The following is a 25343-nucleotide window of genomic DNA, read 5'->3' as shown; positions in this document are numbered from 1 at the left end:
CAAATTGCAAAAGATTCAGCAACACAGATGTCCGGAATACTGTGGAATTTCGCGATGAAAACAGACTACTTAATAGCTGGGAACGATGCTGGGACAAAATGTCCTCGACAATCCCAGACATCATACCGCGACGTTTCAGCAGGATATTTCGGCGCAAAATTTAAAATTGCAATTTAGTAAACTAAAAAGGCCGTATTGGCATGTGTTGCAATGTTAGGATTTCATCATTGATATATAAACTATCAGACTGCGTGGTCGCTAGTAGTGGCTTTCAGTAGGCCTTTAACACAAGATTCCACGTTGAGTTCTGTGTAATGGATTTAACTAACACGTGGAAGTGTTTTAAAAATCCATCCATTTTCTACCGCTTATTCCCTTTTTGGGTCGCGGAGGGCACTGGCGCCTATCTCAGCTACAATCAGGCAGAAGGCGGGGTACACCCTGGACAAGTCGCCACCTCATCGCATGGCCAACACAGATAGACAACATTCACACACTAGGGCCAATTTAGTGTTGCCAATCAACCTATCCCCAGGTGCATGTCTTTGGAGGTGGGAGGAAGCCGGAGTACCCGGAGGGAACCCACGCATTCACGGGGAGAACATGCAAACTCCACACAGAAAGATCCCGAGCCTGGATTTGAACCCAGGACTGCAGGAACTTCGTATTGTGAGGCAGACTCACTAACCCCTCTGCCACCGTGTTTTAAAAAAGGCAAAATAAAATCCTTACCTTTCTTCTACTCTCTTCTTCATCTTCCTCCTCATAATCATCCTTAAATTCCCTTTTGTTCATCTCAGGCTCATCTCTCCTCTGTGCGTGGCTCTGGACCACCGGTGAGGGTTCTGTGGGAGCAGGTGTGCTGATGCAAGGAGGCGTTGAAGAAATGATTTGGGTCGTGATGGGGTTCCCTGCTGGAATGGGATTCTGAGGGAGTGGCAGAGTAGGCTGGCTGTTTTTGGGAAGAAGTGAGTGGTGGTGCTTGGCCTTGGATGGCTGAGTGGTGAGCGGCTGAGACGGGTGCGCCAGGGCACAAGTCGTCAGGGTGTCAGACGAGAGGTTCAGCAGTGACATTGTAGTGATGGGATTCTGAGAGCTGAGACTAGACAAAGCATCGGAAGTTTGAGAGAAATTTGACAATATTTTGGAGGTCTGAGAGGAAATAGGGTTGGAGGTCGGAGAAAAACCAGATGTGTTGGAGGTCTGCAAGAGACCAGAAGATGTGTTAGGGGTTTGTGAAAACCTAGATGTTGTATTGGAAGTCTGAGAGAAACTTGAGGAAGTGATCATGGTCTCAGAGTTGAGGCCTGTGAGGTCAGATACTGGCGTTTGTGTGGCTTGATTGGACTGAAAACCTTGTTGAGGTTCCAAAGTGGACGTAATGGTCAAATATTCCTCATCTGCCATGATAGTCAGTCCATTTCCCACCAGGCAATAAGTCACACTTCCGTCCGCCTCTTCTCGAACGGCACTGCAAAGAAACAGAACAAATCAAGCCACATATTCCAAATTCTATCCTTCGATGTTTTATTATGTCCAAGCAGACTCCCAACCCTATACGATAGACCAGGGGTCACCAACCTTTTTGAAACCAAGAGCTACTTCTTGGGTACTGATTAATGCCAAGGGCTACCAGTTTGATACACACTTAAATAAATTGCCAGAAATAGCCAATTGGCTCAATTTACCTTTAATAAATCTCTCGTTCTCTCTCTCTATATATATATAAATGGGTATTTCTGTCTCATACGGACGGCGTGGCGCAGTGGGAGAGTGGCCGTGCGCAACCCGAGGGTCCCTGGTTCAATCCCCACCTAGTACCAACTTCGTCACGTCCGTTGTGTCCTGAGCAAGACACTTCACCCTTGCTCCTGATGGGTGCTGGTTGGCGCCTTGCATGGCTCCCAGTGTGTGAATGTGTGTGTGAATGGGTAAATGTGGAAGTAGTGTCAAAGCGCTTTGAGTACCTTGAAGGTAGAAAAGCGCTATACAAGTACAACCCATTTATCATTCATTCGTACATTTTTTTTCCATTCCTCTCTCGCTCGCTCTCTCGCTCTCTCTCTCTCTCTCTCTCTATATATATATATATATAAAAATGGGTATTTCTGTCTCATTCATTCGTACATTTTTTTTCCATTTACGGAAGGTTTTTTGTAGAGAATAAATGATTAAAAAATACTTAATTGAATGGTTTAAAAGAGGACAAAACAGGGGAAAAAAAATGAAAATGTAATTTTCAAACACAGTTTATCTTCAATTTCGACTCCTTAAAATTCAAAATTCAACTGACAAAAAGAAGAGAAAAACTAGCTAATTTGAATCTTTTTGGAAAAATTTAAAAAATAATTTATGGAACATCATTAGTAATTTTTCCTGATTAAGATTAATTTTAGAATTTTGATGACCTGTTTTAAATAGGTTAAAATCCAATCTGCACTTTGTTGGAATATATAACAAATTGGACCAAGCTATATTTCTAACAAAGATAAATCATTATTTCTTCTAGATTTTCCAGAACAAAGAATTCAACAGAAATTCAAAAGACTTTGAAATAAGATTTAAATGTTATTCTAAAGATTTTCTAGATTTTCCAGAATATTTTTATTTTTATTTTAATCATAATAAGTTTGAAGAAATATTTCACAAATATTCTTTGTCAAATAAAACAGAAGCTAAAATGAAGAATTAAATTAAAATGTATATATTATTCTTTACAATAAAAACATTGATTTTAATTGACACAAAAAAATAAATAAAATAAAATAAATTGTCAGGAAAGAAGAGGAAGGATTTAAAAGGTAAAAAGCTATGTGTTTAAAAATCCTAAAATACTTTTTAAGGTTGTATTTTTTCTCTAAAATTGTCTTTCTGAAAGTTATAAGAAGCAAAGTAAAAAAAAAATTTAATTTATTTAAACAAGTGAAGACCAAGTCTTTAAAATATTTTCTTGGATTTTCAAATTCTATTTGAGTTTTGTCTCTCTTAGAATTAAAAATGTCGAGCAAAGCGGACTAGCTTGCTAGTAAATAAATACAATTTAAAAAATAGAGGCAGCTCACTGGTAAGTGCTGCTATTTGAGCTATTTTTAGAACAGGCCAGCGGGCGACTCATCTGGTCCTTACGGGCACCGCGTTGGTGACCCCTGCGTTAGATACTGTAACTCTTCAAAAACCAGATGGATAATACCAGACTGAAGACTGTTCAATGTGAAAACAGTCCAGTTGCAATCAATTGAATGCCCTGAGAAGCAGACTGAAGATAACATTTTAAGATAACATCTTGTGTCATGTCCTACCTGGCATACTTAGAGTTTGAAGCAGTCTTGGGAGAGATGTCATTTAAAATGGCAGCTGAGCTTGCTGCAACAACCACCTCCACATCCTCGCTTGCCTTCTTCGTCTCCACCTCCTCTTGTCCTCCTGGTGTCTTGGAAGTTGGCCTCAATTGTTGAGCTGGTCGGAAGCAAACTTGAGGCAAGATTGGTGAACTAGGCGAGGCGGGTGAGACTGGCGTCGTTGGAGAAGTGGGTACGGGAGGTGACAATGGAGGAGTCTGTTGGCCTTGGACTTCCCTCTGTTGGTCCTCGGAAAACCGTGGAGCTTCAGGAGGTTCTTGACTTTTCTCTGAAGTTTCGGGCAGCACTTCTTGGAGGGCAGTGGCCGGCCTCTGAGCAGGTATGTTGAGGTCGAATTGAAACTTAAGAAGTTGGCTGTAGTCGTCTCCTAGTCGGATGTCCAGAGAGCGGGATCGAGCCTCCCTGGTGGGTGCAGGACTCTAATACAGCCAGAGAGGGTAAAGTAGTATCTCTGAACTTAAGGGAAACTCATTTATTTATTTAAGTCAGGGGTGCCCACACTTTTTTTGCAGGCGAGCTATTTTTCAATTGACCAACTCGAGGGGATCTACCTCATTTATATATATCATTTATATTTATTTATTTATGAAAGAGACATTTTTGTAAACAAGTTAAATGTGTTTAATGATAATACAAGCATGTGTAACACATATAGATGTCTTTCTTTCACAAAGACAAGAATATAAGTTGGTGTATTACCTGATTCTGATGACTTGCATTGATTGGAATCAGACAGTAATGATGATAACGCCCACATTTTCAAATGGAGGAGAAAAAAAGTTGTCCTTTCTGTACAATACCACATGAAAGTGGTTGGTTTTTGGCATCTAATTCATCCAGCTTCCATACACTTTACAAGAAAAACATTGGCGGCAAATTCCGTAGCTTGCTTGATTGACATTCACGGCACCCGAGGGTCTTGTGAGATGACGCTGGCTGCTGCCAGTTCATTATTATGAAAAAATGACAGAGAGGAAGGCGAGAAACACTTTTTATTTCAACAGACTTTGGCGCCGTCCCTTCCGTCAAAACTCTAAAGGCTGACTGCACATTTCCTATCTTCACAATAAAAGCCCTGCTTCATGCTGCCTGCGCTAACAAAATAAGAGTCTCAGAAAGCTGGCGTGCACAAGTGATGTGCACGCCAGCTTTCTGAGGGATCGCTTGTGCACGCCAGTTTTCCGAGACTCTGTATTTAGTTAGCGCAGGCAGCATGAAGCAGGGCTTTTATTGTGAAGATAGGAAATGTGCAGTCGGCCTTTAGAGTTTTGACGGAAGGTACGGCGCGAGAGTCTGTTGAAATAAAAAGTGTTTCTCGCCTTCCTCTCGGTCATATTTTCATAATAATGATCTTGCAGCAGCCAGCGTCATCTCACAAGACCCTCCGGTACCGTGAATGTCATTTAAGTGACGTCTTGGTGAAGATTGATGATCACTCATTTTTAGGTCTATTTTTTTTAAAAGCCTGGCTGGAGATCGACTGACACACCCCCCGCGGTCGACTGGTAGCTCGCGATTGACGTAATGGGCACCCCTGCTCAAAAGTGTTATGTTAACTCACCAAAGTGTTGTCATCAGCGTCGTAAAACACTCCTGGATTGGGTCGACAGATCAAGAGGTGGACCTCAGAAGGGGCGCCACGAAGCAGGAACAAAACTCTCTTAAGTAGCATAAAGAAAGTGCGTATTATTCGAAGACAGTCATCATGACCTGAGGTGTAGTCCAGTGTTGACTGCATTTCTCTGACCAACTCCTTCGCAGAACTGAACTGTGACACAACTAGCTTGCTATTTTGGGATACATTAGATCAGGGGTAGGGAACCTATGGCTCTTTTGATGACTTCATCTGGCTCTCAGATAAATCTTGTCAAAGTGCGCCCTGCGGGTCATTTTTCAACGGCCCCACGGCACATTTTAAGAATAGAATTAAAAAAAAAATAAAAACATAAAAAGTGGTATAAAAGAGCAAACAGGTGAAATGTAACAAGAAATTGTTGCATTGTTTATTACTCTTATAACACAAAGCTGCCATGCAGGCTGTTTCTTTCTTTAAAAAATAATAATGAATCAAAATCAATGTCATTTTGAATTATTGACCTATAAAGGCTTTGATTACATCACATTAAATATTCCACTTTGAGATATTTGGGGGGGAAAATGTTGCATATTTTGTGTTTTACCATATAAAAAACTGAGCTGTTTTTTTTTTTTAAAGAAGGGCCTAAAACAAACAAACAAAACATAAACAACAATAAAACTTAAAATTGACGGATATATCTGAAGTTGATCTCGAGATTATTGTGCTAAAAGTAAACAGTAAAAAAAATGTATAATTTATTTTTTAACACTTTAGTAAGTAGGACACTTTTGGATATTTTAGTGTGATTTGTTTTAAGTGTCATTGCTCAAAAAATAATAATGAATCAAAATCCAAAATCAAGGCTCCATTTATTATAAATCTCAAATATCCCACCTAAAAAAGTTATTGGGTGAAAATGTTGCATATTTTGTGTTTTGCCATATAAAAAACTGAGCTGGTTTTATTTTTAAAGAAGGGCCTAAAACAAACAAACAAAACATAAACAACAATAAAACTTAACATTGACGGATATATCTGAAGTTGATCTCAAGATTATTGTGCTAAAAGTAAACAGTAAAAAAAATGTATAATTTATTTTTTAACACTTTAATAAGTAGGACACTTTTGGATCCCCAATTATTTTAGTGTGATTTGTTTTTAAGTGTCATTGCTCAAAAAATAATAATGAATCAAAATCCAAAATCAAGGCTCCATTTATTATAAATCGCAAATATCCCACCTAAAAAAGTTATTGAGTGAAAATGTTGCATATTTTGTGTTTTACCATATAAAAAACTGAGATGGTTTTATTTTTAAAGAAGGGCCTAAAACAAACAAACAAAACATAAACAACAATAAAACTTATAATTGACGGATATATCTGAAGTTGATCTCGAGATTATTGTGCTAAAAGTAAACAGTAAAAAAAATGTATAATTTATTTTTTAACACTTTAATAAGTAGGACACTTTTGGATCCCCAATTATTTTAGTGTGATTTTTTTTCTAAGTGTCATTGCTCAAAAAATAATAATGAATCAAAATCCAAAATCAAGGCTCCATTTATTATAAATCGCAAATATCCCACCTAAAAAAGTTATTGGGTGAAAATATTGCATATTTTGTGTTTTACCATATAAAAAACTGAGATGGTTTTATTTTTAAAGAAGGGCCTAAAACAAACAAACAAACAAAACATAAACAACAATAAAACTTAAAATTGACGGATATATCTGAAGTTGATCTCGAGATTATTGTGCTAAAATTAAACAGTAAAAATTTTTAACACTTTAATAAGTAGGACACTTTTGGATCCCCAATTATTTTAGTGTGATTTGTTTTTAAGTGTCATTGCTCAAAAAATAATAATGAATCAAAATCCCAAATTAAGGCTCCAATTATTATATAATCTCAAATATCCCACCTATTGGGTGAAAATATTGCATCTTTTGTGTTTTTTCCATTTTTTTTAAATGTTGATCTAGAGATTTAAAACTTGCATAATAATAATAATTATAATACTGAATAATGACACATTTTTAACATTTTTTTAGACCAAAACCCTTTGGGGTCCCCGGGATCATAACTGAGTGGAGACCTAAATGTATATTTTTTATACATATATTGTTTTTTAAAATAAAAATGATGAAAATGGCCCCCGCTTGCTCTGATTTTTCAGTGTTTGGCCCTCAGTGGAAAAAGTTTGGACACCCCTGGCTTAACACGATAATTATGAATAATTCCGCTAGTAAGCACAGTGCTAAAAATACCGTTCAAAATATAAAACATTCTCATGCATTTTATCCATCCATCCGTTTTCTACCAGACTTGTTCAAGAAGTCGCATTAATGGTAAGAAGTATTTGATTTATTATTGGTTAACTTCAGAATAAGAATGTTATTAAAACGAATAGGAGATTTATTATACTCTAAACATGTTGGTCTTACTTAAAAATGCACACATTTAATTGTATTCAGTGTTAAAAAATATTACACGGCTCTTACGGAAATACATTTTAAAATATTTGGCTTTCATGGCTCTCTCAGGCCAAAAAGGTTCCCGACCCCTGCTTTAGATTAAAGGATTAGTGCAGCCATGAGGGAGCCGAACTAGACTTCCTTCTGTTGCTCAATAATTGCTTTTTTAAAACACTACGTCTCAGCAACTTTGGGCGAACATACCTGGTAGGAAAGATCCTTGACAGGCTCCTTGTTGACGGATAGGATAACGTCCCCTTCTCGTAAAAGACCACTTTCCAGAGCTGGCTGACCCGGGAACAGGCGCTTGATGCGAACCACGCTGCCCCTGTCTGGACCTGAGTGCAGCTGGGAAATGTTGAAACTAAAGCCTAGCCCCGACAAACTTTTCTTCAGTATCACTTCATGCGTGTTTTCTAGGATAAAAGAAGAATTTGAGAGAAATCATTCAAAAATGTGTATATGGTACAGTTCAGTGAAGTGCAAACAGATTGTTGTTTTAATGCCTTTTTTTCAACAACAGTTATTTTGATATAGTACAACAGCAATCAATAGGAAAGGTGCAAGTCTTAATAATGGTTCCATTTAGTTGTAAGAAAAGTGGGTTGCTGCCAGGGATGTAAGGATATGAGACATCACTGTTATCATGACCAAAATGATCACAGTTATTATTTATGCGTTATTGTTGAATGCACCCAAAAATTACTTATATACCGTATTTTTCGGACTATAAGTCGCAGTTTTTTTCATAGCGACTTAAACTCAGGATTGACTTGTGTGAAATTAACACATTACCGTAAAATATCAAATATTATTTAGCTCATTCACGTAAGAGACTAGACGTGTAAGAGTTCATGGGATTTAGCAATTAGGAGTGACAGATTGTTTGGTAAACGTATAGCATGTTCTATATGTTATAGTTATTTGAATGACTCTTACCATAATATGTTAGGCTAACAACAGGTGTGAATGAATGATGGGTTCCAACTTCTGTGAGCACTCTGAGTATCTAACAATAGAAAAGCGCGATATAAATCTAATCCATTATTATTATTACATAGCAGGCACCTTCTCAGTTGGTTATTTATGCCTCATATAACGTACACTTATTCAGCCTGTTGTTCACTATTCTTTATTTATTTTAAATTGCCTTTCAAATGTCTATTCTTGGTGTTGGATTTTATCAAATAAATTTCCCCCCAAAAATTCGACCTATATGTTTTTTTCCTTCTTTATTGTGCATTTTTGGCAGGTGCGACTTATACTCCGAAAAATACGGTATAGATTAGTCTGTCCTAAGAGAGCACAGGTGGTAGGTTCAATGTGTGTAATTGAATAGCTTAATTGCTCCGACAGTAAAGTGTTTATGTGAGTTTAGATTGGGGTATGTCGTTTGTTCTTGGGGAAAGACGTTAATGTCTGTTGTTTTCATGTCAGCATTTACACTAACGAGCTCGTGCAAGTCAGTCCGTGAGTTTAACAAAATGCTGTTATCTACCATGGCTTTTTGATCATTTTATTTTCATAAAATTCGTAACAGTAACCGTCTGGAGTTTTACTGCGGTTGTCATTATTAACATTTATCATTACATCCCTAGTTGCTGCTAATGTGAGAAGTCAGACCAAAACACTTATAGTGTAACATTTACACGTAGAAACTGTTCATCCCCTTCATTGTAATAATAATATTAATAATTATACAATAAGACTGGATATACATTAACAATTACGGTATTAACATTTCAATTAAAGGTGGACACTACAGCTTTTGTATTTTCTGGTTGTATTCTAAATACTATTAAAAAAAATATGGGTGAATTGTGACAAGCTGAGGCCCTGCGATGAGGTGTCGACTTGTCCAGGGTGTACGCCGCCTTCCGCCCGATTGTAGCTGAGATAGGAACCAGCACCCCCTGCGACCCCAAAGGGAATAAGCGGTAGAAAATGGATGGATGGATGACAAGCTGAATTCTCACATTTTCAACTGTTAAAGTACTTCTACATTTCTCGCATGTTTCAAACCTTTGAAAGGTCAAAAAGTTCAGCTCATCTGAGATGTATGCTTGTGTTTTTTAATAGCGGTGTGATGAGATCCATATCGAATTAAACTTTATCTCATTCAGGACATCCAGACTATCTATTTTAAATAGGGATGCACCGATTAATCGGTAAACGAACATATTCGGCCGAATATGGCAAAAAAAGCCACATTCAGCCTTCGGTGGAATGAGTTAAAAACAAGGCCGAATAGTGGCGTGTGACGCAATTTTTTGACGCGGTGACGTTGGGATATGTTGTGTACCTGTATAAGTGTATGAGGTTACAAGCACACACTTATTGAGATTTAGTGGGGCCTCTGTTTACATTATTAGCATATCTACTGTGGCTAAGCAGACTTTTGCCAAAAGGACAATAATTCATTTGTTGTGGGTTTATCCACTTTAATGCACTTTATTTTTTTTGGAATGCATGTTTTGTTTGAAGGCCTAATATAAATGAAAAACGTTGTGCTTTTTTTGAAAAGCAAAGGCTACTGGAATATTAAAAAAAAAGTCAATATTCAATAAAAAATTACTTTGTTCGAAAAACATGTCTAAATATTTATTGTAGGCTATTTATGCAATATAAAAAAAAATTGTGAAAAACTGCATTCATTATTCGGCATTCGGCCAAGCGTTTAAATTTTATTCGGCTTCGGCCACAAATTTTCATTTCGGTGCATCCTTAATTTTAAACATTTGAAAATATGCAACCTACCATAATAACACATTTTATCCATCAACAGAGAAGTGGTACAAGTTTCACATTTCTCCTCCAATTGAAACCATAATAAATGTTGCATTCATTCTTTTAAATACATTTTAAAGTACCTCATTTAACACAAATCCATCCATCCATCATCTTCCGCTTATCCGAGGTCGGGTCGCGGGGGCAACAGCCTAAGCAGGGAAACCCAGACTTCCCTCTCCCCAGCCACTTCGTCTAGCTCTTCCCGGGGGATCCCGAGGCGTTCCCAGGCCAGCCGGGAGACATAGTCTTCCCAACGTGTCCTGGGTCTTCCCCGTGGCCTCCTACCGGTTGGACGTGCCCTAAACACCTCCCTAGGGAGGCGTTCGGGTGGCATCCTGACCAGATGCCCGAATCACCTCATCTGGCTCCTCTCGATGTGGAGCAGCGGCTTTACTTTGAGTTCCTCCCGGATGGCAGAGCTTCTCACCCTATCTCTAAGGGAGAGACCCGCCACACGGCGGAGGAAACTCATTCCGGCCGCTTGTACCCGTGATCTTATCCTTTCGGTCATGACCCAAAGCTCATGACCATAGGTGAGGATGGGAACGTAGATCGACCGGTAAATTGAGAGCTTTGCCTTCCGGCTCAGCTCCTTCTTCACCACAACGGATCGGTACAACGTCCGCATTACTGAAGACGCCGCACCGATCCGCCTGTCGATCTCACGATCCACTCTTCCCTCACTCGTGAACAAGACTCCTAGGTACTTGAACTCCTCCACTTGGGGCAGGGTCTCCTCCCCAACCCGGAGATGGCATTCCACCCTTTTCCGGGCGAGAACCATGGACTCGGACTTGGAGGTGCTGATTCTCATTCCGGTCGCTTCACACTCGGCTGCGAACCGATCCAGTGAGAGCTGAAGATCCCGGTCAGATGAAGCCATCAGGACCACATCATCTGCAAAAAGCAGAGACCTAATCCTGCGGTCACCAAACCGGAACCCCTCAACGCCTTGACTGCGCCTAGAAATTCTGTCCATAAAAGTTATGAACAGAATCGGTGACAAAGGACAGCCTTGGCGGAGTCCAACCCTCACTGGAAATGTGTTCGACTTACTGCCAGCAATGCGGACCAAGCTCTGGCACTGATCGTACAGGGAACGGACCGCCACAATAAGACAGTCCGATACCCCATACTCTCTGAGCACTCCCCACAGGACTTCCCGAGGGACACGGTCCAATGCCTTCTCCAAGTCCACAAAGCACATGTAGACTGGTTGGGCAAACTCCCATGCACCCTCAAGAACCCTGCAAAGAGTATAGAGCTGGTCCACAGTTCCACAAATCCTTCATTTCTTATATTTAATCCCAGCATCAGCTCTTGAGCATTCACATGCACAGTTTCTTTAGAAGCTGCAACAACATATCTTCATTATTTCTGTCATTTTTCCTCCTCATTGTTCGTTCTTAGAGAAAGACTAGCTGTGTGGAGGCAGCGAATTGTCCCTTTTACAACTGACTTGGACAGTGAAGGGTCTCGGGGGTAACAAAGCAGCATCAGTTTTTGATGACTCTGACAGCAACCACAATGTAACTGTCAGATGACTCACAGTTACCTCAAGGCTGTGTGTGTGTGTGTGTGTGTGTGTGTGTGTGTGTGTGTGTGTGTGTGTGTGTGTGTGTGTGTGTCTAATACGCTCTATCTTTTGTTTTTTTTCTTTGCCGAGCACATTTTCCTCCTATCCCCTTGACCTCCCCAGTCCACACGTACCATCAGTCACAAAGCTGTAGTCCTTGGCTGGGCCACTCAAGGTTGTTTCCAAGGAGACCTCAGTCCTGGGGGGCTGTGCGTGTGATGCACTGTGAATGGAGGTGGGGAAGGGGTTGTCGGTCCTGGGCTCCAAGATGACTGTCGGTTCTCTTTCCAGCAGCAGGTTCACCACCTATCAGCAACAAGAGTTGAATATCTTACTGTACATGTTTCTACTGTATTGATATTTCTGTCAGTGATTTTTTGTGTGTGTGTGTGTGTGTGTGTGTGTGTGTGTGTGGGGCCAATATTGTCAAGAATATCTGATAGCATACAACAGGATAAGGATTGTCCCCATAAACCTTTTTTTTTTTTAGTTACAAATGTTTGTTTCTCTGAATGGCCTCTAACCTACTTAGTGGTTAGAGCAGGGGTGCCCATTACGTCGATGGCGAGCTACCAGTCGACCGCGGGGGGTGTGTCAGTCGATCTCCAGCCAGGCTTTTAAAAAAAATAGACCTAAAAATGAGTGATCATCAATCTTCACCAAGACGTCACTTAAATGACATTCACGGTACCGGAGGGTCTTGTGAGATGACGCTGGCTGCTGCAAGATCATTATTATGAAAATATGACCGAGAGGAAGGCGAGAAACACTTTGTATTTCAACAGACCTTCCGTCAAAACTCTAAAGGCCGACTGCACATTTCCTATCTTCACAATAAAAGCCCTGCTTCATGCTGCCTGCGCTAACTAAATACAGAGTCTCGGAAAACTGGCGTGCACAAGCGATCCCTCAGACAGCTTGTGCACGCCAGCTTTCTGAGACTCTTATTTTGTTAGCGCAAGCAGCATGAAGCAGGGCTTTTATTGTGACGATAGGAAATGTGCAGTCGGCCTTTAGAGTTTTGACGGAAGGGACGGCGTGAAAGTCTGTTGAAATAAAAAGTGTTTCTCGCCTTCCTCTCTGTCATTTTTTCATAATAATGAACTGGCAGCAGCCAGCGTCATCTCACAAGACCCTCGGGTGCCGTGAATGTCAATCAAGCAAGCTACGGAATTTGCCGCCAATGTTTTTCTTGTAAAGTGTATGGAAGCTGGATGAATTAGATGCCAAAAACCAACCACTTTCATGTGGTATTGTACAGAAAGGACAACTTTTTTTCTCCTCCATTTGAAAATGTGGGCGTTATCATCATTACTGTCTGATTCCAATCAATGCAAGTCATCAGAATCAGGTAATACACCAACTTATATTCTTGTCTTTGTGAAAGAAAGACATCTATATGTGTTACACATGCTTGTATTATCATTAAACACATTTAACTTGTTTACAAAAATGTCTCTTTCATAAATAAATAAATATAAATGATATATATAAATGAGGTAGATCCCCTCGAGTTGGTCAATTGAAAAGTAGCTCGCCTGCAGAAAAAGTGTGGGCACCCCTGGGTTAGAGAGTCCGCCCTGATATCGGTAGGTTATGAGTATAAAAATGGGACCCATTACCTCCCTGCTTGGCACTCAGCATCAAGGGTTGGAATTGGGGGTTAAATCACCAAAAATGATTCCCGGGCGCGGCCACCACTGCTGCCCACTGCTCCCCTCACTTCCCAGGGGGTGAACAAGGGGATGGGTCAAATGCAGAAGGCAAATTTCACCACAGATAGTGTGTGTGACAATCATTGTACCTTAACTTTTAACTGATCTACAAATCCCGTTTCCATACGAGTTGGGAAATTGTTAAATGTAAATATAAACAGAATACAATGATTTGCAAATCATTTTCAACCCATATTCAGTTGAATATGCTACAAAGACAACATATTTGATGTTCAAACTGATAAACTTTTTTTTTTTTTAAAACAATCATTACTTTAGAAATTGATGCCAGCAACATGTCACAAAGAAGTTGGGAAAAGTGGCAATAAATACTGATGAAGTTGAGGAATGCTCATCAAACACTTATTTGGAACATCCCACAGGTGTGCAGGCTAATTGGGAACAGGTGGGTGCCATGATTGGGTATAAAAACAGCTTCCCAAAAAATGCTCAGTCTTTCACAAGAAAGGATGGGGCGAGGTACACCCCTTTGTCCACAACTGCGTGAGCAAATAGTCAAACAGTTTAAGAACAACGTTTCTCAAAGTGCAATTGCAAGAAATTTAGGGATTTCAACATCTACGCTCCATAATATCATCAAAATGTTCAGAGAATCTGGAGAAATCACTCCACGTAAGCAGCATGGCCGGAAACCAACATTGAATGACCGTGACCTTCGATCCCTCAGACGGCACTGTATCAAAAACCGACATCAATCCCTAAAGGATATCACCACGTGCTCAGGAACACTTCAGAAAACCACTGTCACTAAATACTTTTTGTCGCTATGTCTGTAAGTGCAAGTTAAAGCTCTAATATGCAAAACGAAAGCCATTTATCAACAACATCCAGAAACGCCACCGGCTTCTCATCTAAGATGGACTGATGCAAAGTGGAAAAGTGTTCTGTGGTCGGACGAGTCCACATTTCATTCATCCAATCCAATCCAATTCACTTTATTTATATAGCACATTTAAACAATAACGTTTCCAAAGTGCTGCACAGCCATGTTAAAAACAATATGAAAAAAACAATATTATGCTCCACCAATGACTGAATAAAAACAAAAAATAAATAAATACAAAACCAATATTAAAAAAAACTATATAAAAACAAATATGATTAGTGAATTAGTGAATTATATATTTATATAGCGCTTTTCTCTAGTGACTCAAAGCGCTTTACATAGTGAAACCCAATATCCAAGTTACATTTAAACCAGTGTGGGTGGCACTGGGAGCAGGTGGGTAAAGTGTCTTGCCCAAGGACACAACGGCAGTGACTAGGATGGCGGAAGCGGGAATCGAACCTGCAACCCTCAAGTTGCTGGCACGGCCGCTCTACCAACCGAGGGTAAAATTGAATAAAACAGTAAAATAGAAATCAAAGTGTATAAAAAACACAGAGGACAGAGGACCACACAACTCACGTAGTGTTAAAAGCCAAAGAATAAAAGTGGGTCTTAAGACGAGACTTAAAACACTCCACTGTGGAAGCAGTTTGAACATGGAGCGGCAGAGTGTTCCAGAGCTTAGAGAAGGCCCTGTCTCCCCTGGTCTTCAGTCTGGTCTTGGGCACCACGAGCTGGAGCTGGCTCTCGGACCTCAGAGCGCGCGCAGGACTGTAAATTTGGATGAGGTCCGAGATATATTGAGGTGCCAGTCCATGTAAAGATTTAAAAACAAACAGCAATGTTTTAAAATCAATTCTAAAATGAACAGGGGAGCCAGTGCAAACTCTGAAGAATCTTTTATATTTTGAACGTTATTTCTAACATGGTGATTACCAGTGGAATTATTCATTACTTATCGTGTTAAGCAATGTCAGCTCAGATTTATCTGAGAGCCAGATGCAGTCATCAAAAGAGCCACATCTGGCTCGAGAGCCATAGGTTGCCTACCCCTGGTCTAGTGGGACATAAACCTGATAGCTTACAGTTGGGGACCACAATTCTTAAGGGCAATCCAACATATGTTCTCCCACAACAACGTATACTTGATGACAAAGGAGTCATAGTGTGTTTTTAGTCCTGCGCATGAATGTGATCATGCTGCAGTGTGTGCAGATGTACGTGTGCGCGCGTCAACCTCCTCAGTCCGCTTCAGGCACTCCACAGCTTGTTGGTGAGTCACGGCCCTCAGGTTGGAGCCGTCAACCTCCAGCAGTCTGTCCCCTGTCATAGACCAACACACCAATCTCATCATCGTCATCATTAGCAGCATCAATACAGCAATGTGTGTGTGTTTGATGCACATGTCATCAAATCAGAGTCAATCCTGTTCAGTAAAGCATGAACAAGCAAAACACTTCATCCAAACATAAGTATATACAGTATTCCAATAACAATAAAAAAGTACAAACCCCGTTTCCATATGAGTTGGGAAATTGTGTTAGACGTAAATATAAACAGAATACAATGATTTGCAAATAATTTTCAACCCATATTCAACTACAAAGACAAGATATTTGATGTTCAAACTGATAAACTTTTTTTTTTTGGCAAATAATTAAATTACAATTTCATGGCTGCAACAGGTGCCAAAGTAGTTGGGAAAGGGCATGTTCACCACTGTGTTACATCACCTTTTCTTTTAACAACACTCAAACATTTGGGAAATGAGGAAAGTAATTGTTAAAGCTTTGAAAGTGGAATTCTTTCCCATTCTTGTTTTATGCAGAGCTTCAGTCGTTCAACAGTCCGGGGTCTCCGCTGTCGTATTTTACGCTTCATAATGGGCCACACATTTTTGATGGGAGACAGGTCTGGACTGCAGGCGGGCCAGGAAAGTACCCGCACTCTTTTTTTTACGAAGCCACGCTGTTGTAACACGTGCTGAATGTGGCTTGACATTGTCTTGCTGAAATAAGCAGGGGCGTCCATGAAAAAGACGGCGCTTAGATGGCAGCATATGTTGTTCCAAAACCTGTATGTACCTTTCCGCATTAAAGGTACCTTTACAGATGTGTAAGTTACCCATGCCTTGGGCACTAATGCACCCCCATACCATCACAGATGCTGGCTTTTGAACTTTGCATCGATAACAGTCTGGATGTTTCGCTTCCCCTTTGTTCCGGATGACACAATGTCGAATATTTCCCCCAAAAATTTCAAATGTGGACTCGTCAGACCACGTTTCCACTTTGCATCAGTCCATCTTGGATGATTTCGGGCCCAGAGAAGCCGGCGGCGTTTCTGGATGTTGTTGATAAATGGCTTTCGCTTTGCATAGCAGAGCTTTAACTTGCACTTACAGATGTAGCAAATAATTGTATTTAGTGACAGTGGTTTTCTGAAGCGTTCCTGAGCCCATGTGGTGATATCCTTTAGAGATTGATGTCGGTTTTTGATACAGTGCCGTCTGAGGGATCGAAGGTCACGCTCATTCAATGTTGGTTTCGGGCCATGCCGCTTGAGAGATTTCTCCAGATTCTTTGAACCTTTTGATGATATTATAGACCGTAGATGTTGAAATCCCTAAATTTCTTGCAATTGCACTTTGAGAAACGTTGTTCTTAAACTGTTTGACTATTTGCTCACGCAGTTGTGGACAAAGGGGTTTATATTTACATCCAACACAATTTCCCAACTCATATGGAAACGGGGTTTGTAAAAAAAAAAAGAAGAAAAAAAAAGATATAAATATAAATTACCAATTTGAATGCGTCCATCTTGGTCTGCAGCACCGCCAGAGACCAGAGTTTTGATGTAGATGCCTCCATATTTCATGTTTGTGTTTATTCCTCCCTTTGAATTTGAACACAAAGAAATATTCAGGCAGTGTCACTCACAAACTCACAGTAAAGTATCACGTTTTGTACATTTTTGTCTCTTCTCTGTTTCGGCTCACTAAGATGTCTGCATTTAGGTAAAATACTGTCTAAAGCTGGCCTTAACATTTAGAGCAGGGGTCACCAACGTGGTGCCCGCGGGCACCAGGTAGCCCGTAAGGACCAGATGAGTCGCCCGCTGGCCTGTTCTAAAAATAGCTCCAATAGCAGCACTTACCAGTGAGCTGCCTCTATTTTTTTAATTTTTATTATTTACTAGCAAGCTGGTCTCGCTTTGCTCTACATTTTTAATTCTAAGAGAGAAAAAACTCAAATAGAATTTGAAAATACAAGAAAATATTTTAAAGACTTGGTCTTCACTTGTTTAAATAAATTCATTTTTTTTTTACTTTGCTTCTTATAACTTTCAGAAAGACAATTTTAGAGAAAAAATACAACCTTAGAAATGATTTTAGGATTTTTAAACACATATACCTTTTTACCTTTTAATTCCTTCCTCTTCTTTCCTGACAATTTAAATCAATGTTCAAGTATTTTTTATTTTATTTTAAAGAAAAATAAATACATTTTAATTTAATTCTTCATTTTAGCTTCTGTTTTTTCGCCGAAGAATATTTGTGAAATATTTCTTCAAACTTATGATTAAAATAAAAAAAAAATGTTCTGGCAAATTTAGAAAATCTGTAGAATCAAATTTAAATCATATTTCAAAGTCTTGAATTTATTTTAACATTTTTGTTCTGGAAAATCTACAATAAATAATGATTTGTCTTTTAGAAATATAGCTTCGTCCAATTTGTTATATATTATAACAAAGTGCAAATTGGATTTTAACATGTCATCAAAATTCTAAAATTAATCTTAATCAGGAAAAATTACTAATGATGTTCCATGAATCATTGAGGTGGAACAAGACAACTGCTTGCATAAAGTAAATAAAGACAAACAAGTAAGCGCCTCACATACTGGGTTTTGGTCCCTTAATTGAGAAATAAGAATCATTTCACTCACTGCAACACTGATGCCGAGACTCCCGCTGCTCTTCTTTAGCTCCACTACAAACTTCTCCCCAGCTTTTAGACTTAGGACTGAAGGAGATCTGGAGCAAATGTCCTTAAAAACAGAAAATAGGTACAGTTGTAATTTAAAAAAAGGACACTTTACCTTGGTCGACTCCATACTTTGCTAACCTGCGCGTCGTGTATTCGCACCACCGGAATGTGAAGTTTCCGATTCCGTTTGGGGGTAGCCATGCTGATGGCCTCCTCCAGTTCATCCATGGCGTGGCGGAACTCGGTGCCGCTTAGTGTGGTCTGAGAGCCAAAGCTCCTCTCCAAGGCCAACCCCAGGGTGCTTTGGCACAGGGAGTTCTTACTGTCTTTTAGACACTCTGATCAGGGGAAACCAAAATGTTGACACCTGTTACTGTCCTGGTCAAAAGTTGACATACACTTGTAAAGAACATAATGTCATGGCTGTCTTCAGTTTCCAATCATTTCTACAACTCTTATTTTGTGATTGGAGCACATACTTGTTGGTCACAAAAAACATTCATGAAGTTTGGTTCTTTTGTGGATTTATTAAGGGTCTACTGAAAATGTGAGCAAATCTGCTGGGTCTAAAGCAGGGGTGCCCACACTTTTTCTGCAGGCGAGCTACTTTTCAATTGACCAACTCGAGGGGATCTACCTCATTTATATATATCATTTATATTTATTTATTTATGAAAGAGACATTTTTGTAAACAAGTTAAATGTGTTTAATGATAATACAAGCATGTGTAACACATATAGATGTCTTTCTTTCACAAAGACAAGAATATAAGTTGGTGTATTACCTGATTCTGATGACTTGCATTGATTGGAATCAGACAGTAATGATGATAACGCCCACATTTTCAAATGGAGGAGAAAAAAAGTTGGCCTTTCTGTACAATACCACATGAAAGTGGTTGGTTTTTGGCATCTAATTCATCCAGCTTCCATACACTTTACAAGAAAAACATTGGCGGCAAATTCCGTAGCTTGCTTGATTGACATTCACGGCACCCGAGGGTCTTGTGAGATGACGCTGGCTGCTGCCAGTTCATTATTATGAAAAAATGACAGAGAGGAAGGCGAGAAACACTTTTTATTTCAACAGACTTTCGCGCCGTCCCTTCCGTCAAAACTCTAAAGGCCGACTGCACATTTCCTATCTTCACAATAAAAGCCCTGCTTCATGCTGCCTGCGCTAACTAAATACAGAGTCTGGGAAAGCTGGCGTGCACAAGTGATGTGCACGCCAGCTTTCTGAGGGATCGCTTGTGCACGCCAGTTTTCCGAGACTCTGTATTTAGTTAGCGCAGGCAGCATGAAGCAGGGCTTTTATTGTGAAGATAGGAAATGTGCAGTCGGCCTTTAGAGTTTTGACGGAAGGTACGGCGCGAGAGTCTGTTGAAATAAAAAGTGTTTCTCGCCTTCCTCTCGGTCATATTTTCATAATAATGATCTTGCAGCAGCCAGCGTCATCTCACAAGACCCTCCGGTACCGTGAATGTCATTTAAGTGACGTCTTGGTGAAGATTGATGATCACTCATTTTTAGGTCTATTTTTTTTAAAAGGCTGGCTGGAGATCGACTGACACACCCCCCGCGGTCGACTGGTAGCTCGCGGTCGACGTAATGGGCACCCCTGGTCTAAAGTATACATACAGCAATGTTAATATTTGGTTACAACGTTAAAAAGTTAAAGTAACAATGATTGCCACACACACACTAGATGTGGCGAAATTACTCTCTGCATTTGACCCATCACCCTTGATCACCCCGTAGGAGCAAAGGGGAGCAGTGAGCAGCAGCAGTGAGCAGCAGCAGTGGCCGTGCCCGGGAATCATTTTTTGGTGATTTAACCCCCAGTTCCAACCCTTGTTCCTGAGTGCCAAGCAGGGAGGTAATGGGTCCCTTTTTTATAGTCTTTGGTTTGAACTCATCACCAACCCTATTCCAACCCTTTGGCAAGTTTTACTGCAATAAGGCGCTTTTGGTAGCCATCCACAAGCTTCTGGTTGAATTTTTGACCACTCCTCTTGACAAATTTGGTGCACTTACGCTAAATTTGTTGGTTTTTTGACATGGACTTGTTTCTTCAGCATTGTCCACACGTTTAAGTCAGGACTTTGGGAAGGCCATTCTAAAACCTTAAAGGCCTACTGAAATGATGTTCTTATTTAAACGGGGATAGCAGGTCCATTCTATGTGTCATACTTGATCATTTCGCGATATTGCCATATTTTTGCTGAAAGGATTTAGTAGAGAACATCGACGATAAAGTTCGCAACTTTTGGTCACTAATAAAAAAGCCTTGCCTGTACCGGAAGTAGCAGACGATGTGCGCGTGATGTCACGGGTTGTGGAGCTCCTCACATCCTCACATTGTTTACAATCATAGCCACCAGCAGCGAGAGCGATTTGGACCGAGAAAGCGACGATTTCCCCATTAATTTGAGCGAGGATGAAAGATTCGTGGATGAGGAAAGTGAGAGTGAAGGACTAGGGAAAAAAAAGAAAATAGATGTTATTAGATAAATTTATCAGGATAATTCTGGAAAATCCCTTAACTGCTTATTGTGTTACGAGTGTTTTAGCGTTTTAGTGAAAGTCGGAGGGGTGTGGTGACCGCCAATGTCTCTGAGGGAAGCCACGTTTCTCGACAAGGTGAAGTAAGGCAGCCGTTGGGGTCGGGCTGAGTTTTTTTCCCCCCCCTCTTCCACGGTGGAAGCATCCCATGTTCGGGGGCGGCCGGTCGGAGGAGGAAAGAGTCCACAGCTGCCTCTTTGACAGGTGCACGAGGAACGACGCAAGCTCTCCGCTCATGTCCACGGTAAGAGCCGACTTATTACCATCATTTTCTCACCGAAACCTGCCGGTTGACATGTGGTAGGGGAACTATGTTCGCTTGACTGCTCTGTTCCATAGTAAAGCTTCACCGTCATCAGTCGGCAATGTAAACAAGGAAACACCGGCTGTGTTTGTGTTGCTAAAGGCGGCCGCAATACACCGCTTCCCACCTACATCTTTCTTCTTTGACGGCTCCATTATTAATTGAACAAATTGCAAAAGATTCAGCAACACAGATGTCCAGAATACTGTGTAATTAAGCGATTAAAGCAGACGACTTATAGCTGTGATCGGGGCTGGACCAAAATGACCAACGTTTTTGACCAGGATACTTTGCGCGAAATTTAAAATTGCAATTTAGTAAACTAAAAAGTCCGTATTGGCATGTGTTGCAAGTTAAGATTTTATCATTGGTATATAAACTACCAGATTGGTGGTCGGTAGTAGTGGCTTTCAGTAGGCCTTTAATTCTAGCCTGATCTTAGGTCGTCCTGAAGAATTTGGAGGTAATCCTTCTTTTTCTTTGTCCTATTTACTCTCTGGACACCATTGCCAGCAAAACAGGGCCAGAGCATAATACTACCACCACCATGCTTGACAGTAGGTATGATGTTCCTGGGATTAAAGGCCTCACCTTTTCTCCTCCAAACATATTGCTGGGCATTGTGGCCAAACAGCTCAATTTTTGTTTCATCTGACCACAGAACTTTCCTCCAGAAGGTCTTATCTTTGTCCATGTGATGTCAGAAACAAGTCCATGTCAGAAAATCAACAAATTTAGCTGAACGGCACCAATTTTGTCAAGAGGAGTGGTCAAAAATTCAACCAGAAGCTTGTGGATGGCTACCAAAAGCGCCTTATTGCAGTAAAACTTGCCCAAGGGACATGTAACCAAATATAAACATTGCTGTATGTATACTTTTGACCCAGATGCCTTGGTCACATGTTCAGTAGACCCATAATAAATTCATAAAAGAACCAAACTTCATGAATGTTTTTTGTGACCAACAAGTATGTGCTCCAATCACTCGATCACAAAAAAATAAGAGTTGTTGAAATGATTGGAAACTCGAGACAGCCATGACATTATGTTCTTTACAAGTGTATGTCAAAGTTTGACCACAACTCTATTTCAAAGTAGAGCTTCAGTAGTATGATGAGGAGTTACGTTTTGGCTGAGACACGATCAGCTCCACCTCCTCAGGACTACTCTGCAAGATGACAGCAGCATCGCTGAATGTTACCCCTTCCAAACTGGTCTTATTTAGGGAGATTAGACGTCCGCCTGGAATAAGAACATAAATCAGCGATGGCGCCTCACCTGGTTTCTGCCTTCATGTGCCTTCCAGACATACCGGCTTTGATCCGTCCATCTTTGTCCGCAGGTCCATCGGGCACAATGGAGGCAATGAAGATCCCAAGGTCGAGTTTACCTGTATTGTCCTCACCTACGATCACAAAGCCTGAAACAGGACCAGCGCGGAAGCAAAGACAAAAGTCAGACGTTTAAGGAATTAGGTAAGTGGCAATTCCATCCATTTTCTACCGCTTATTCCCTTTCGGGGTCGCGGGGGGCGCTGGCGCCTATCTCAGCTACAATCGGGCGGAAGGCGGGATACACCCTGGACAAGTCTCCACCTCATCGCAGGGCCAACACAGATATACAAACAACATTCACACACTAGGGCCAATTTAGTGTTGCCAATCAACCTATCCCCAGGTGCATGTCTTTGGAAGTGGGAGGGGCCTATCCCCAGGTGCATGTCTTTGGAAGTGGGAGGAAGCCGGAGTACCCGGAGGGAACCCACGCATTCACGGGGAGAACATGCAAACTCCACACAGAAAGATCCCGAGCCTGGATTTGAACCCAGGACTGCAGGACCTTCATATTGTGAGGCAGACGCACTAACCCCTCTGCCACCGTGAAGCCCTAAGTGGCAATTGTTGACATTCATTTTTCATGGAGGCTCACAGCAAAGTCTTTGCGGAAAACTCACCAAAGCCAAGTTTGGGATCCTTCTTGAGGGTTACACAGATGATTTCCCTCTCTGGGGAAGACCTTGTTGGTGTGTCGACTGTAAATATTGTAGATAAATGGGATATCAACGACAAAGGAAAGCTTTTTAGGGGATCCATAACAAATACACTGTATATATTCTGACTAGAGCTGTCCTACAATGCAAAAACTGAAATCTAAGTAAGATCACATATCTCAAATAAGGGTGATATTTGCTTATTTTCTGTCTAAGATACTACTTTCCGTTTACACTCCATTGTTTCAGTTACCATGTCAACTCATTAGTTTCACCTGCCTCATTTGTTGGGACTCACGCACCTGTGCTAATTAAGACTTTAATTAGCAACCGAGCGGTATAGCTCGGTTGGTAGAGTGGCCGTGTCAGCAACTGGAGGGTTGCAGGTTCGATTCCTGCTTCCGCCATCCTAGTCACTGCCGTTGTGTCCTTGGGCAAGACACTTTACCCACCTGCTCCCAGTGCCACCCACGCTGGTTTAAAAATGTAACTTAGATATTTAAAACTCATTTGTATACTCTAGCCTTTAAATAGACTCCCTTTTTAGACCAGTTGATCTGCCGTTTCTCTTCTTTTTCTTCTATGTCCCACTCTCCTTTGTGGAGGGAGTCCGGTCCGATCCGGTGGCCATGTACTGCTCGCCTGTGTATCGGCTGGGGACATCTCTGCGCTGCTGATCAGCCTCCGCTTGGGATGGTTTCCTACTGGCTCCGCTGTGAACGGGACTCTCGCTGCTGTGTCGGATCCGCTTTGGACTGGACTCTCGCGACTGTGTTGGATCCATTATGGATTGATCTTTCACAGTATCATGTTCTCATATGTTCTCATAGTCATCAGTATCATCAGTATCACAGTATCATGTTCTCATAGTCATTATTGTCACCGATGTCCCACTGGGTGTGAGTTTTCCTTGCCCTTATGTGGGCCTACCGAGGATGTCGTAGTGGTTTGTGCAGCCCTTTGAGACACTAGTGATTTAGGGCTATATAAGTAAACATTGATTGATTGATTGATATTGGGTTTCACTATGTAAAGCGCTTTGAGTCACTAGAGAAAAGCGCTAAATAAATATAATTCACTTCACTTCTACTTCTCGCTAACCAGATTTTATGTTAGTGTTTTACTTGTTTTAAGGGTTTTGGTCCTAAATGATCTCAGTAAGATATTACAGCTTGTTGCTGAGATCTTATGATCTATGTTGAGTAAAACATGCTTGAAACTAGAATATCAACTGTTGCAAAGCTGTGTCATTAACACCCATATGTACAAACCCCGTTTCCATATGAGTTGGGAAATTGTGTTAGATGTAAATATAAACGGAATACAATGATTTGCAAATCCTTTTCAACCCATATTCAGTTGAATATGCTACAAAGACAACATATTTGATGTTCAAACTCATAAACTTTAAACATAAATTTTTGCAAAAAATAATTAACTGCAACATGTGCCAAAGTAGTTGGGAAAGGGCATGTTCACCACTGTGTTACATCACATTTTCTTTTAACAACACTCAATAAACGTTTGGGAACTGAGGAAACTAATTGTTGAAGCTTTGAAAGTGGAATTCTTTCCCATCCTTGCTTGATGTACAGCTTAAGTTGTTCAACAGTCCTTTTGTCGTATTTTACACTTCATAATGCACCACACATTTTCCATGGGAGACAGGTCTGGACTGCAGGCGGGCCAGGAAAGTACCCGCATTCTTTTATTACAAAGCCACGCTGTTGTAACACGTGGCTTGGCATTGTTTTGCTGAAATAAGCAGGGGCGTCCATTAGAACGTTGCTTGGATGACAACATATGTTGCTCCAAAACCTGTATGGACCATTCAGCATTAATGGTGCCTTCACAGATGTGTAAGTTACCCATGCCTTGGGCACTAATACACCCCCATACCATCACAGACGCTGGCTTTTGAACGTTAAGCCTATAACAATCCGGATGGTTATCTTCCTCTTTGTTCAGGAGGACACCACGTCCACAGTTTCCAAATATAATTTGAAATGTGGACTGTCAGACCACAGAACACTTCTCCACTTTGCATCAGTCCATCTTAGATGAGCTCGGGCCCAGCGAAGCCGGCGGCGTTCCTGGGTGTTGTTGATAAATGTGAAGTGAAGTGAATTATATTTATATAGCGCTTTT

The 25343-nt window shown here is 40.7% G+C and overlaps 1 protein-coding gene across 1 annotated transcript in view; it reads right to left on the bottom strand.

The window, feature by feature from the left end:
• The window catches only part of LOC133559760 (uncharacterized), a 177077-nt gene that overhangs the window by 42854 nt on the left and 108880 nt on the right, over window positions 1-25343 (bottom strand). The window contains exons 42-53 of the mRNA XM_061911829.1: window positions 23160-23237; window positions 22518-22625; window positions 22331-22447; window positions 18475-18674; window positions 18296-18397; window positions 17147-17240; window positions 15583-15668; window positions 11915-12086; window positions 7619-7830; window positions 4921-5019; window positions 3300-3778; window positions 733-1471 (exon numbers count right to left, since the gene is read on the bottom strand). Coding sequence (XP_061767813.1) covers window positions 733-1471; window positions 3300-3778; window positions 4921-5019; window positions 7619-7830; window positions 11915-12086; window positions 15583-15668; window positions 17147-17240; window positions 18296-18397; window positions 18475-18674; window positions 22331-22447; window positions 22518-22625; window positions 23160-23237 — 2486 coding nt within the window. The remainder of the gene's footprint in view (window positions 1-732; window positions 1472-3299; window positions 3779-4920; window positions 5020-7618; window positions 7831-11914; window positions 12087-15582; window positions 15669-17146; window positions 17241-18295; window positions 18398-18474; window positions 18675-22330; window positions 22448-22517; window positions 22626-23159; window positions 23238-25343) is intronic.

This window comes from Nerophis ophidion, linkage group LG09 (genome assembly GCF_033978795.1).
Source record: "Nerophis ophidion isolate RoL-2023_Sa linkage group LG09, RoL_Noph_v1.0, whole genome shotgun sequence".
NCBI lineage: Eukaryota > Metazoa > Chordata > Actinopteri > Syngnathiformes > Syngnathidae > Nerophis > Nerophis ophidion.
The sequence above is the reverse complement of the archived record's forward strand: the minus strand, read 5'-3'. Positions and strand labels throughout refer to the sequence as shown.